Source organism: Pteropus medius, unplaced genomic scaffold (genome assembly GCF_902729225.1).
Source record: "Pteropus medius unplaced genomic scaffold, Ma_sr-lr_union100, whole genome shotgun sequence".
Lineage (NCBI taxonomy): Eukaryota > Metazoa > Chordata > Mammalia > Chiroptera > Pteropodidae > Pteropus > Pteropus medius.
The window spans coordinates 5,739,074-5,753,652 of NW_024343733.1; the positions used below are offsets into that span (position 1 = coordinate 5,739,074).

A 14,579-nucleotide genomic window follows, 5' to 3' on the forward strand; every position below is an offset into this window, starting at 1 on the left:
TAGTATAAACCAAGCCACTGGGTGACCTCTTCCCCTAGCCGCTTCCTCCTTCAAAGCCACCAAAGAGGCTCAAGGGAAATGAAATATCTCAAAACCAAAACCCAGCTAACACCATCAGCACTGGGGTATGGCCATTGCACCTGCAGAGCAGAGCCACCAACACTCTTGACCCCACAGGGCCATGAAGAGTCCCAAATCCCATTCTCCAGGGATACAACCAAAATCAGATTCCTTTCCAGGCCCAGGTGAACGGCCAACCAGGCTCAAGTACACTAGACACCCGCCACCAAGGCCAAAGCAAACACAGGCAGCAGGTTCCCAAAGTGGAGAGGTGAGGAGGAAAGCCAAACCCCCAGAGCAATGTGTAGAGTATTCCAAGAGTAAATAATAATCATAATTGTTACCATTTATTGAACACTTTAAAGCATTTCAGGATATGTGCCTGAGGCTCAGGGTGTAAGGTGACCTGCCGAGGTCACGCAGTCAGCAAGAGGCAGCATTGATACAGACCCAGAAGTGACAGATGGTGGAGCCTGTACTCTCTCCAGGGCACCATGCAGTCTTCCCACCCACCTGCAACCGAGACGTTTTCTTGCTCAGATTCTCCAGCGGAGAAAGTGCTTTGCTTAAAGTAAAGCATCACAGTGGATGTCCGCAGTTCATATCCATTTAATCAGCAACCACCCTCAAATATTCATTAAGTGACCACAGAGAGAGCTGAGCCTTGATGGTAAGAGACACTAGAAAGGCAGATAAGATTCCTGTCTTCAAGGGGCTTACAGAGCTGGGGAGTAGACAAAAGGTAAGAAGCCCAATTTCCGTAGATCTGCGAAGTCTTACTGGTGGGAGGGTCAAGAGGTTGGGCGTTTTAACTGGGAAAAGCCTTCTCAAGAAGGTGGCTGCAGCTGAAATCTTAAAGGTAGAAGAACCAAAAAGAGAATGATTTGGGTGCCACAAGACCTAGGATCAAGTTCTTAACATCATTATCCACAGTGACACCGGGTGTGTCTCCTTCCTGTTGAGTTCCCTGAGCTTCAGTTTTTCTTCCTCATCTGTAAAACGGGGAAAACTACCATCTGCCTCAAAGAGTTGTCAGAATCCTATAAAAAATGACAAAGCACATGCAAATGTTGCCTAAATCTGAAAGTGTTGCACAGTGCCCATGATTTCACACAGGCCAAGAGAAGAGAAGGGGCAGTGGCAGACAGAGCAGACAATAAACAAGACTACGAGGAGAGAGTGGGAAGGAAATGAGTTGGGTCTTTGCTGACGAACAGACCGGAAGAATCTGGACAATGGAACCCACGTCAGGGGTGGAAATATAAACTTAGGAGTCGCCAACACACAGTGGGAAAAGAGGTCACGCAAGTAGATAGATTGATCTAGGTACCTAGGAGAGGAACAGGCAGCCCAGCGAAAAGCCTTTGGGAAAACGCGAAAGAAGCGGATCTTAAAAAAGGGAGGGGGAAATACAGCCTCTGAAGAGTGGGAGGTGTTCCCAGCAAGAGAGAAAACATGAAAGAATGGCCCAAGCTGTGTTTAAAAAAAAAAAATAATAATAATAATAATAAAAGAAAAAAGGAGCAAAGAAAAGAGGTTCCAAAGGGCAGAAAGGTAAAAAGAATCAGAAGAGAAACAGGTTGAAGCAAACCTGCAGATGGAGAATATTAGGTCACATTAGGCCACGGCCGTCGAGGATGACAGGAGATCTGGGGCAGGAGGGCACGGGGAGTTATAAAAGGTGTTGGGGTTGAAAAAGATGTGGGGGGTGGAGTAAAGAGGGAATGAACAAAGGAGAAGCCGTGGACGGTGTCTGCGGTGTGCTGGCCTCCAACTACGCGGGAGGGAGGTTTGGGGACCATTTTACAACCTGCTCTCAACAGGGTTTTTTCTGTTGTTCCAAGAGGCCCCAGTCTCCATGGCTCATTCAAAAAGACCCACAGACTGGGGGCCAGAGGAGAACCGACTCGCCAGAGGATCCCTGAGCCAAAGTGAAGCGCTCCCGGGAGGCCTCCGCCCACCTTGCTCCCGCTCACCCGGGGTCTTACTATTCGAAACAGCTGGAAATGTGTGCCCTGCTCTCCCCAACAAGAAAACAGAACAGAACATGGCTGTTTCTGCCAAGTGAGTTCTGAATAAGCTGCATTCCATTTCATTAAAACAATTACCTGAGTCCCAGCCAAGAATTACATAAAGCTTCCTCCCAGCACCACCCCTCCCCCCATAAAACACACATCATACTGCTTTTCGAACAGGCAGAGGAAAGCCATGACACACCACCCTGAGACCACACTAGGAAGATCCCATGATCCCTATCAAGTGGCCAGCCTCTGTGCCCTTGCACGCTGACGGACAGGAGTGGGGCTCAGAGAAGATCCTTACATGAAGCGCTCCCCAATGACGGCCCAAAATGTTTCTAGAGGGCACAAGGGCCCTCAAAGCCAAGGGGGTCACCGGCGTCAGAATCCAGCTGCTTCTCCCAAACAGATGGGAGACGCGAGTGGCCCAGCTTCGAGCTGACACAAAACAAGACAAGGAGGGCCTGGGAGTGGGGATTCCAGGAGAGGAAGCCTGAAGTCTGAGGAGCCCACAGCTAGATCTGAGCTGTAAGCAAGACCCTGGGGCCACTCTGGCCTATGCTGCCTGCAGGCTAATGGTGCTCCTTTGGCCACAGAGAAGAGGTTCCCCATGTGAACTGAATGGCATTTTGTCTCCCCGCCCCAGGCTCCAGCTGCCCAGAGGCTGTTCTCTGCCTTCTGTAAAACTTGTTCTGCATCCCACCCAGGCAACCTCTTCCAAACTCCAACCAGGGCCCAGCATCTCCCTAGCCCAACCCTGAAATAACCCCCAGAAGCTGCCTCCACATCGTGGAAGTTCCCTGGCCCTGGCTGGCTTTGTCTCTTTTCTGCACGGGTCATGGTGGCTGTGTGCCCTCATCCCCAGCTGAAGTCACCAGTCACTATCACACCAGGCCAGCTTGACTCCTGTCTCTGCCCATCCAGTCTTTAAGTCACCCGTCCACGGTCATAGGGGGCCACAGGAGGCCGAGTCACTTGAGTCAACCACAGGTAGACAGGCACTGGCCGACAGACACTGGAAAAGCAAGGTTTTCTTACTTTTTTCCAACTTTTTATCATGAAAATAGTTAAACATATGAAGATCGTTACAATGAGCACCTGGATACCCTCCACTTAGATTCAATTATTAACATTTTGCCATTTGTGTAAAAAAAATTACCAATTTTTTTCCACCCTCTTTTCCCACTGCTGTCCCCGTCTCGCTATATATATGTACACACATATGTATCTGGTTTTTTTTTAATATCATTTAAAACTAAGTTGCAGGTATCACGACACTTTACTCCTGAATAGTTTAGCATGCACCTCGCAATAACACTGTTCTCCCATAAAACCACAATACCACAATCACACAAGAAATAAGCTTTAAGAGGCCGTCTTTAAGGAAAATTTGGCCACTGGGGCTCTGCCGAGCCTGGCCAACCACACACTCTGCCTGCCACCAGCCCAGCATCCCTGGAGAGGCCAGTCCTGAGCCCCACTGGTTAGGCAATCAGTTTGTTAGCTGGAAGACTCATCAGGACGTGAATGACACTTGAGGCCAGATGTGAGACTCCCAACAAGACCCCAACTGAAAAGGCAAAGCCGGTCTGGGAGGCCGTGGAGGTTCCAGGCCTACCCCTAGTGAGATGATCCTGGATGCCCCTGTTAATCAGCAGCTTTGTCAAGATTTCCTGGAAAACTCTGTCTCCTGATACTTCCTCTCCCACTCTCTCTCCCACAGGACATCCGGAATTATCTACCTTAAAAGTTATCGACAAAGTGGGATGGCTCCAAATGGCAGCCATGGACAAACACCTGAACAAAGACAGGAGCATGTTTGTATGGGGCAGCGGGCACAGAGGCTTCTGATTCCACCCAGAAGGGGTAGAAGAGGGACCTCGGAGGACTGCCCCCGGCGCTCCACAGCTGTGCGATAATAAGCTCGCGGCTGTCTTGAGGGTAACAGGTGACCAGACTGGTGATGGGTGGAGAAGTGGGGCCCTCCACTGAGCAGGAGACACTGCCACAGGTGCCCAGCATCCCATCCTGAGTCCCCAAGAACAAAGGAGAGGGAAGAAGCCACCGAGAACAGGAAGAAGACAGATGTGGGAGACTGAACAAAAAATGGGGGTGAGGGAGGAGGTGGGGGCAGAAAAGATTTTTAGTCTACTAGTGATAGAAAGCAATCGAACCAAAAGGCAACTGAGATCCGATCCAGTATCATGAACTGAAGTGTAAAGCAGCAGTCCCCAACCTTTATAGCACCAGAAACCGGTGCTCCCTTGAGAATCTAAGGCCCAATGATCTGAGGTGGTGAGGCTAGCGCTGAGGAGCAGCTGCAAATACAAGTGAAGCTTCCTTCGCTCACTGGCCGCGCACCGCCTGCTGTGTAGCCTGGTTCCTAACAGGCCACAGACCAATACTGGGTCTGTGGCCCTGGGGTTGGGGACCCCTGGTATAAAGAATGGTTACTAGCTCGACTCTGCATTTAAATCCCAGGCCTGGCTTTAAATCCCTGCCCTGCCACTCATTAATTACAGGACTCAGGCAAGTGGATTCGCCCTCTCTGTGCCTATTTTGTCATCTGTAAAATGAGTAGTAATAATAATATGGCCTCATATGGCCCATGTGATTCAATGAAACGATGTGTGTAAGGCGCCCAGCAGTGCCTGCACAAAGTAAGTGCCTAGTAAATATTATAGGAAAGAGTTTTGTAAACAATGAAGAAAGAAAAGTGTTCTACTGATATCGTGTTCGTTATTATTAATGGAGGCACTGAGACCAGGACAACCCACGGAAGCACTGGAATGAGAGTGAAGCCAGGAGGAAGTTTTTCGACTTCTTGAACCTTGGAACAAGGTAAGGGCCCAAGGGAAGCTTTGGAAGGTCAGCATACTCCTTGTATGATGACTAAATGGAGAAAGCGGGCAGCTCAGCACCTCAGCAGTATAACTCTGGCCTTCGACCGGCCCCTCCGGCTAAGGGCCCACCCTGCCTCACCAATGTGTGGCCATCACTGGGGAAGCTGGAAGAAAGGAAGACTGAGGTGTTCCCTCGGAAGACCTCAAACCCCTCCTGGTGGGGATACAGACCCCAGCAGCCCATACCTTTCCACACTAAGCTGTGGCCTGTGGCTGCCCAGGCAGCAGACAGCTTGGCACAGCACAGCAGAAAAGATACCTGCTAAGAATCAGACACGCCAGGGTTTGAATCCCAGCTCTGCCCTCCACTAGTGTAGAGCCTAGGAAAATCTCTGGCATGGACGCAGAGCCCAGTAGAAGCACACATCACTCCAGGAGCGCCTCTGTCACAGGCTCAGAAGCTGGGTACCCTGACCCTGGCCTAACACACAGAGGCGCCACAGACGAGCAAGCCGAAAGTCCAAACTTTCCACGGAAACAAGGAGGATCAGTAGCCCGGAATGCCCCAGGCAACTCCCTTGTCCCCCCCACCCACCCAGTACACCCCTCCAAGGACAATGAGGCACTGTTTTCCAGAGGGTCAAGACTGCTGAGAAGCTGAAAGAAGACATGTCCAGATTCCAGCAACTGGGCACTGCCAACAGCTGGCCGCTTCCCGTGGGGAGAGAGTAGGGAAGGCAAAACTATCAAGTGGACCCACCCTCTGCCATAGAGGCCATTTCCTGGGGATGGCCCCCAGGGCAGACGTTTTAAAGGTAACTGATAATTACTCAGCAGGCCCCAAGGCTCATCCCCCAGGTTAGAACCGATCACTTACAACTTTATTAGTAGTGATACTAATTAAGTATGGACCAGATCTGGAATTGGATCAGTCTGGGTTCCAATCCCAGCTCCTCCAGTGAACTTCCCAGAGCTCAGGTTTCTGCAACTGTAAAGTGGAGATAAAACGTCCCCCTCTCAGAATGGCAGTGATGAAACACATAAAGCGCCGAGTCGGGTGCCTGTCTCCCGTCAAGCAGGAGTGATCATTATTGGACCACAGCTGTGGTCACAGGCCCCTCCGAGTGCACTAGAAACGTGAACGAGGGGAGAACAAGGAGTTGGGTCGGAAAGCGGAATAAGAGTGCATCTCAGTGTTGTGGGAACTCTGTCCAGGAAACTCCGGCCAGAACACGAACAGGGCGAACTCCCGGCCAAACCAGCATCTAAACGGTAATGAGAAAAGCCACCAGCAGCCACCCCACAGCACAAAGCAGCGAGAACACACAGGGAAGGGCCGTGTATGTGTTTTTCTGCCCAAAGAGCCATAAATTTGTAACTTATTAAATAGCACATGGCAAGTCTGTCACTAGCAGCTATGGGGAGGGGAGTGTTTCCTAATTTTTTTTTTTTTTTAGACTAAAAAACAAAGTCACAGCAGAGACTCTTGGCCCCTCTAGCCTTGCCACAGGACAGACCTTAAGCTCTCTCCTGTTTCAGGGACCACGAGGCTCACAGCTGAGAACACTCTCAAGAGAAAAATAAAAACAAGAGGCCTAGCCTTTGTGTCTGCCCTAACTAAGTAAAACAGCTGACGGGCAGGGTGCTGAGCAGTCAGCCAGACAGCTGATGGGGCCTGAGCGCACAGGCAAATTCCTCTCTCCTCCTGCACGCCCCATTCCTCCCACCCCAGGCTCCGGTCAGCCAGGCGTGGCTGGCCCCCTGGGAGCTTAGACCAAGGAAGTTGAGCAGCCAGGATCCAAACAACTGGGAAGCCTGTGGTGGAAGGCAACAGAAGTTACAGGTGGCAGTCATCACCCAGCTGCGACCCCTCCTTCACATGCAGCTAGCCCCCTCCTCAGGAAGAAAGGCCTCTGGGTACCCAAGAACTACAGATTTAGGAGCTAGGGACTGGGCTTCTTCTAGTCATAGTTTTGTCATTTCGTGGCTGTGCAGCCTTGGGCAAGTGAATCAATCTCTCTTAGTCCCAGTTTTCTCAATTTGTAAAAGGCAGGTAGGTAGTAATGACAGCAGTGGCCCTAAGGGGCTCTTATAAAGGGCTGCTGTGAGAACGGACAAGTTGAGGTATGGGGAAGTACTCCATAAACAGCAAATTTAAAGTCCTACAGTCCCCTCTGCCAGTACACTCTCTTTCCTTTCAAAGAGACTAATTCAGTTTCCTGGCCCTAAATGGAAGACTGTCAGAAGACAGGAATTCAGGACTTCGTCTGCAAACTCTACAAAGACTTTCTCGGTCCTTCAAACAGCACCGGGACTGTGTAGAAGCACCAGAACCATATCAGCATTTTAGAAACTGTAACTCTACTTCTCAGTTCCCATTGGGAAAACCTTGAGACTTTCAGATCCTAATTTTAAAAACAATTTTAAAAACATCTCAGCCTCTTTTCAGCTTAGTTATTTTTATGTGAAAAAAAAAAAAATACCTGCCTGGAAGCCATGCCAACCTTGAATGTGTTGGAAAATTGGGTGCCAAGCCTGACCCAAAGGCAGAACTATGCTTGGCAGCCATCACGCTCTGCAAAACAGGCAGGACCTTACACCATCCCCAGCTTCAGGATCTCTTAGGGGGTGGAGGGGAGGCAGAGGGGCTGATCCCAAAAGGAAGCTGCCAGGAAGCAGTCCTCTTGGAAATCCAGTGCCTACAAATAGCCAGTCTTAACTTAGTGCCCTGTGTGCTTGGGGGAGGCCCGTCAGTTCTGTCTGATGAATCTGCTCCTCAGAGTCTGGGACAGAGAAAGCATCAATGGTCACACAAGCCACCCACAGTCCAGAGAGGGAAGACAAGGCTCCTACAGAAAAGAAACTTTTCCCCCCTCCGCACCTCCCCAGCTCAGAGGCCCTCCAGCTACAGCCGTGAAGGGGAGGGAGAGGGAGTGAATCCTCTCACTTTAGGGTTCACACCACTCAAGCCATTCCTAGAACCCTGGCACCAACCCCCTTGGGTTTAGTGTCTGGTTCCAGCAGACACTTTCCCCTGCCCTAACATAAAATCAAAACTAGACTGAAAAGAGTAGTTTTGGAGCTCCGATAAACTGAAAACAGTAGAAGTCTATTCCAGGCATCCTGTCCTCCTTTCCTGTGTGGCTTCCAGCAGGGTCTGATGCTGGAGGGGGTGGGGGTGGGGGAGCTGGTGAGGAGACACTGCCGGCCAGGACAAACTCAAAGATGGCCATACCTTGGGCCTCACTTCCCTCCTCATTCCCCTGGCATTTCATCAGAGTCTAGGAGTGGGGGTTAGAATCGCGTCTTCCCAGCTTACTCTTCTAGGATTAGGCTGGTCTATGACATGAAAGGGGAGGGGCTGGTCCACAGAGGGGATAGGACAGTCGGTGAAATGGAATGACGGGCCCAGGAGATGGGGTGACCAGACCTGAAGTAGGGGGCCAGTGAGACACATGGGAAATTTGTCTTCGTAGGGGTGTGGTCATTAGAGGTTCATCTCTAACTTGTGAATCTGACTAGTGACATGAAAGGGCCGGGCTCGGAGGGGCTATCCCTGAAGTGAGAGGGGGTGGGGGCAGGTCCTGGAATTGAGGTACCAGCCTGTGAGATTGAGCTGGCTGCTTGGTGGGCGGTCCGTCTGTGAGGTGGGGTGGGGGCAGTGCAATGGTGAGGGTCCCATAGCTGGGGAGGCGGTCTGGTCCAGGCAGTGGGGATCCCGCCCGTGAAGCGGACGCGGCGGGTCCCTGAGGTGCAAGCTGGGCCCTGGGGCTGGTCTGGGAGATGCGGGTGGGTCCTCGAGGTCGGGGGTCCGGAGGTGGGGCCGTCCCCGAGGAGGGGGGGTGCCGGCTGTGAGGACAGCAGCGGAGCCAGCTTGAGCCGGGACTCAGGCCCGGCCCGGGATCCCGGCCCCGCGGAGCCCGGGCCCGCAGGAACCGGAGCGGGGATTCGGGCCACGGGGGCGGGATCCCGCAGCCCCCACCGCTCGCTCGCTCGCGCCCGCCCGGCCCGGGGCCGCGCGCCCCTCGCTGCCTCCTCCCTCGGCCTCCCGCTCACTCACCGAGGTCGTCCATGGTGGGGCTCTGGGCGCCGGGAACCGGCTCGGCGTCGCGCTCGCTGCCTGTCCCGGGGCCGCTCCTCTCCGCCCCGCAACTTTTCTGCCGCGAGCCCCGGCCCGGAACAGAACGCGCCGCCGCCGCGCGCGCCCGCGCCCGCCGCGCGCCCCGCCCCCGGCCGCCCCCGCGAGCACGCGCGCCGCGCCGCGCCGCGCCCCGCCCGCAGTCGCCCGCGCGAGCGTGCCGGCCCCGCCCCCTCCGCCAGCCCGCGAGTGCGCGCCCGGCCCGTAGCGGGCGACGCTGGGCGGGGCAGCGGCGCCCCCTCGCGGCGGAGCCGGCAGGTGGGCGGTTCCCAGGCCCTCAGGCCCTGCGGTCAGTCTTTCAGACCGTCTCAAAGTCACATGTCTGACCCTTTGGCTGACATATCCATCCGCCTGTCTTGATATCTCAAAGCCCGCCTTGTGTCTGTCTATCCATCAGTCACTTACTCATCACATGTCTTTCCACTGGAGAGTTAGATTCGTCCTCCCGTTTATCTCATAGTTAAGTCACTTCCCCAGAGGGCCCTAAGTCAATATCAGGCAAGGTCAGGAACCTTTGAAGGACTTTTCCTGGGGTTGCCTTCTGGGCCCATGGCAGTGCAGCTCTTCACAGCCCACCTTTGAGGCCAGATTCAATACCTTCGAGGTTATATATCCCTTAATCGTCCACATATCCACCCTCGCAGGGAGATTTTCCAAAACTCTGTATGGAGCAGTGGGGATTCCGCCTTACACGTTAAAGGAAAAACTACAGGAGGATTATACCCAGTGCCAGGCACAGTGTCCTAAAACACCCCAATGCCGCCCCAGACCCCAGAGGGGCTCTCGCGACTCAGACTCAGAAATCAGGTAATTGTAACAGCTGCCATTTACTGAGTGCCAGATACTATGTAGCTATTGTCTAAATTAGTTATATAGAAATAGTCATTACTATCAGCCTTTCCCCACACTTTGGAATGGGCAATGGGTAGTTTGTCAATTTTATGTAAAAATGCTCTTTAAGCACAGCTGCAGGCTCCCCTTCTCACAAGAAACCAGCCCCCTAGACCCTCTGTGTCAGGCCAGGTCCTCCAGGAAATAGATGTTGAGATAGAGCTGTGGGTAATGCCTGTGAAAGAGAAAGGCGAAGAAGCAAAATTGGGCAAGGAGAGACACAGATCTGACAAAGATAGGCCAACCCAACTGGGAGCTCCTGAACAAAATTCCCTTAGAGAAGTCCCAGGCCCAATTCCCCACCGTGTTCAGCCATTGGCTGGGGATGCCCAGGAAGTGTGTGACCAGCCTAAAGGCCCTACATCTGGAAGCTATCATTCCTGGAGCTGGATAATGAGCTCCTTTTGGAAGGCAGAACCAAGCAGTTCACCTCTGTGGCTGCCACGTCTTCCTACATTAAAATTCAAGAGCCAAGACTGCTCCCCAACTAGGCAGTCACTCTGTTACATGCCCTTCCAACACCTTTCATGTACCTCTGTTTTATGGGGACTTCTCACCTTGGACTCGGGCCCCTACCTAGGATTTCCTCATGTTAATAGCCCCTAAATCCCATTTTTCTCCCCTTCTTTCTCTGCCCCTCTAGGACTCCCATCCCCAGCCATCAGACTTGGCCAACTTAATCTAGGTTTTCGCATGCTTCCTAGCTGACATTAGCAAGGCAGATGGACAGCCCTGACAAAAATGAATTCAGGGTCCCCATAGTGAAGAAACAGTTCCCAAGAAAGCAGATCCCCTGAGGGATCACTCTATGGCAAATGCACGGAGATCCATCTAGTTCATGGAATGTCTGTCTGTCTTTTCACATGTACTGTTCCTTCTGCTTGCACAGCTCTGGATGCCTCTTCCTGTCCCAACCTTTAGGCTTCTCTGCCCAGAATGTGGGGTAGAAGTTAAGTGCACAGGCTGTTGGACTGAGTCTACCCAGGTTCAAGTCCCAGCTAAGCACCTTGCTGGTGGCGAATCTCGGGGCCAATTACTCTCTGTGCCTCAGTTTCTTCCTCTGCAGAGGGAAGATTAATAAAGTTACTTCTCAGAGTCATCATAGGCTTAAAGGAGATGCCACACGTTTAGTACTTAGAATGATCTTTGTCACCAATAAGCACTCTCTAACTCAGTGCTCTCCACTAGAAACAAAATGCAAATTACATATGTCATTTAAAATTGTCTGGAAGCCACATTAAAATAGGTCAAAAGAAACAGGAAAATTAATCCTAACATATTTTCTCTTATTTAGTTTATCTTAAATGTTATCATTTCAACTTGTAATCAATATAAAAAATATTAATGAGATCACTCACTTTTCTTTTCCATACCAAGTCTTTGAAATCTGGTGTGTATTTTAACGCTTGCAACACGTCTCAATTTGACTAGTCACATTCCAAATGCTTGGTAGCCAGTCCGTTTGCTTGCTTGCTTGATTTATTTAGTTGACATTGGTTAATAAAATTATATAGGTTTCAAGGGTACAATTCAGTAATCCATCATCTATATATTGCATTGTGCATTCACCACCGAAAGCCAAAACTTTCATCACTATATATTTCCCCTCCTTTACCCTTATCTACTTCTCCCCTCTCCCCTTCTCCTCTGGTAGCCAAAAAACTGTTGTCTGTGTCTATGAGTTTTTGTTTGTTTCTCTTGCTTGTTTGTTGCTTATAATTTTATATCCCGTATATGAGTAAAATCAGGTTATTCTCAACTTTTCCTTTCTGATTTATTTCACTTAGCAATGATAATCTCAAGATCCATCCATGTTGTTGCAAATGGCAGTATTTCATCTCTTCTTATGTCGGAGTAATGTTCCATTGTATGTATGTACTACAGCTTCTTTACCCAATCATCTATCAAAGCTCACTTCGGTTGTTTCCATGTCTTGGCTGGATAGCACAGCTTTAAATGTTATGTGGCATCATTATGTTGGGGGATTTCAACCTAAAAGCCACTTCCTCAGAAAACCATTCCCTGACCTGCCAGACTATGTCAGGGCTCCTGTGTATTAAGATCTTTATTTCGCACCCTGGATGTGCTCATCACAATTATGAGTAAATAATTCTTATGCATTTGTTGTTTGCCTCTATTCATTTCCTGCTAGACTCTAGACTTCAGGAAGGCAGAGACCACAGCTGCTTTGTTCACTGTTCCATCCCACTGCCTGGTACAGGGCAGAAGACATAATAGATGCTCAATAAAACTATGCCACCCAACAAATGAAGCTTAGCACTGCACTAATTGATGTTGGGAAGAAAGAGATTAAGAAAAAAAAAGATTTAGAAGAATAAACTTCGAAACTTACATTATAGATGTAGAAATTTTCTTTACAAAAGCAAGTTGTTCATTTTAGGAATAAATTTAGGAGGAAAAAAAGATAAACTAAGAGATGAAAATTAAAAGTATCCATAATCCAAAAAAAAAATTAATGACCAGTTGTAGTTATCTAGACCATCCTTTTACATACATGCGTGTGTGCGCGCACACACACACACACACATCAATCCCACATATACAAAATATTTAAATATGTATTTTTATATTTTTGCATACTGTTTTGAAACCTGCTTTTTTTTCCACTCAACACTATTTTGTGAACATCTTTTCACAGCAGTCAATATTCTTCTAAAACATCATTTCCTTGGCCAAAATAGCATTTTATCATATAACTGTACCAGTTTTTACTTAACCAGTTCCCTGGTTAAATTCAGTTATTTCCAAGTTTTCACTCTAATTAGCAATACTGAGAAGAACATCCCTGTAACTAAATCTTGAAGCACATACTTAGTTATGTCCTGAAGAGCAATTCCTAGAAGCAGAAGTGCTGTATCAGTGGTTAAGTGCACTGTTGTTAGTCTGGGTGCTGAGAAATTATTGCTGTAAAAACTGTATCTAGGTAAATATAGAGTATATTTCATGAACTCGGACACAATACTAGGGTGATCCCATGAAGAATCCCCCCAAATGTGGTGCAAGTGCCATTGGTAGAATGAGAGATGTGTAAATGGTACATAGACAAAGATTTCTTGTTTTAGTAGTTACGTATTTATAGATATTAGAAAATATCTAATTAGCACATAAAACCAATATATAGCTTAGGATGAGACTAAGTTTAAAAACGAATCATTTATAGAGTGAGATGTTAAATAAGTTACAGTGCAATGGGTTCTCACTTACAGCAAAAATTATGACTGGAGTTTGAGACACTTCCTGATGTGTGATCACTCCCCAAAAGTATTGTGTAGTTGAAGAATTTAAGCTGGAACAGAGAAACACTCAGGAAAACAAATCAACTTTATCGAGGTATAATTCTTACCCAGTAAAATGCACCCATTCAAATGGACTGGTTTGATGAGCTCTGACAGATGTATACACCCATGTAACTACCACCTCAATCAAGACACAGAACATTTCATCACTCCTTTGTGTCCCCTGCCATTGATCTGGCCTCCACTTCTGGTTCCAGGTAACCACAGATTTGCTTTCTGTCACTATAGATTCATTTGCATTTTCTATAATACATTTATATAAATGGAATCATACAGTATATATCTTTTTTCTTTTTTTCTTTCTTTTTTTGCAGGGCCTGGCTGGGAGGTCTGGCTTCTTTGGCTCCATGTGTTCTTGAGATTTATCCACTTGATTGTATCAAGAGTTTACTCCTTTCCACAGCTGAGTACTACCTCATTGCATGGCTGTGCCACCATTTGTTTCTCCATTGCCCTGTTGATGGATATTTGGGTTGTTTCTCCAGTTTGGGCCACTGCGAATGAAGCCGCCATAACATTCATATAGAAGTCTTCGCGTGGACATGTTTTCAGATCTCTTAGAGACATACCTAGGGGTAGAATGATAAAGTCACAAAGTAATGTTTTTAAAAAGCATATGAAGTATCATCCTCACTCCCCTGGCTAACCAGTCCAGTGGTTTCCTGTTTCCCTTGGAATAAAATCCAAACTCTTCACAAGGGTCTCTGAAGCTATACCTCAGATCTTGTCTTCTACTAGTCTCCCCTTGTCATTACTTTCCAGCTACACTGGTCTCCATTATGTCCCTCGAGCGTAGCAAGTTCGCTTTGACTTTAGAGCCTTTGCAGTTACAAGCTCCTTTCTGGAATGTTCTTCCTAGATCTTGGCATAGCTGTTCCTGCTCATCGCTAAGGTCTCAGTTTACAAGTCACTTCTACGGGGCCTGGACATTTTAACTAAAGTCTTTCCATCAGACCCCAACCTATTATCCTGGTTTATTTTATTTATTTTCACCTTCTGACATTATGTTCTATATTTATTTGTTTACATGTTTATTATTTGTCTCTCCCATTCCCATACAAATCTCAGCACGCTGAGACAAGGGACTATCCCTATCTTATTCACTGCTTGTTCACCAGTGTCTAGAATGGAGGGTGTTCAGTAAATATTGTTAGAAAGAATGAAAGACTGGGGACACCAAAGTACAAAGAGATGAGTGGACTGGACCGTGGAGATAGTTCCAGGATCAGCACCACAACCCCCAGTATCCTGGCACTCAGCCCAGTCCTCTCTCCTCTACTGCAGGCCATTTACAGAGCTTTCCAGATTGACA

The 14,579-nt window shown here is 48.8% G+C and overlaps 1 protein-coding gene across 2 annotated transcripts in view; it reads right to left on the reverse strand.

Moving 5' to 3' along the window:
• Positions 1-9,140, reverse strand: part of PXN (paxillin) — a 42,868-nt gene extending 33,728 nt beyond the window's left edge. The window contains exon 1 of one of the 2 annotated variants that reach the window (XM_039868306.1): positions 8,982-9,140. In XM_039868306.1, coding sequence (XP_039724240.1) covers positions 8,982-8,994 — 13 coding nt within the window. In that variant the 5' untranslated portion in view covers positions 8,995-9,140. The remainder of the gene's footprint in view (positions 1-8,981) is intronic. The other variant, XM_039868305.1, reaches the window with a different exon arrangement.
• Between the last annotated feature and the right edge of the window lie 5,439 nt (positions 9,141-14,579).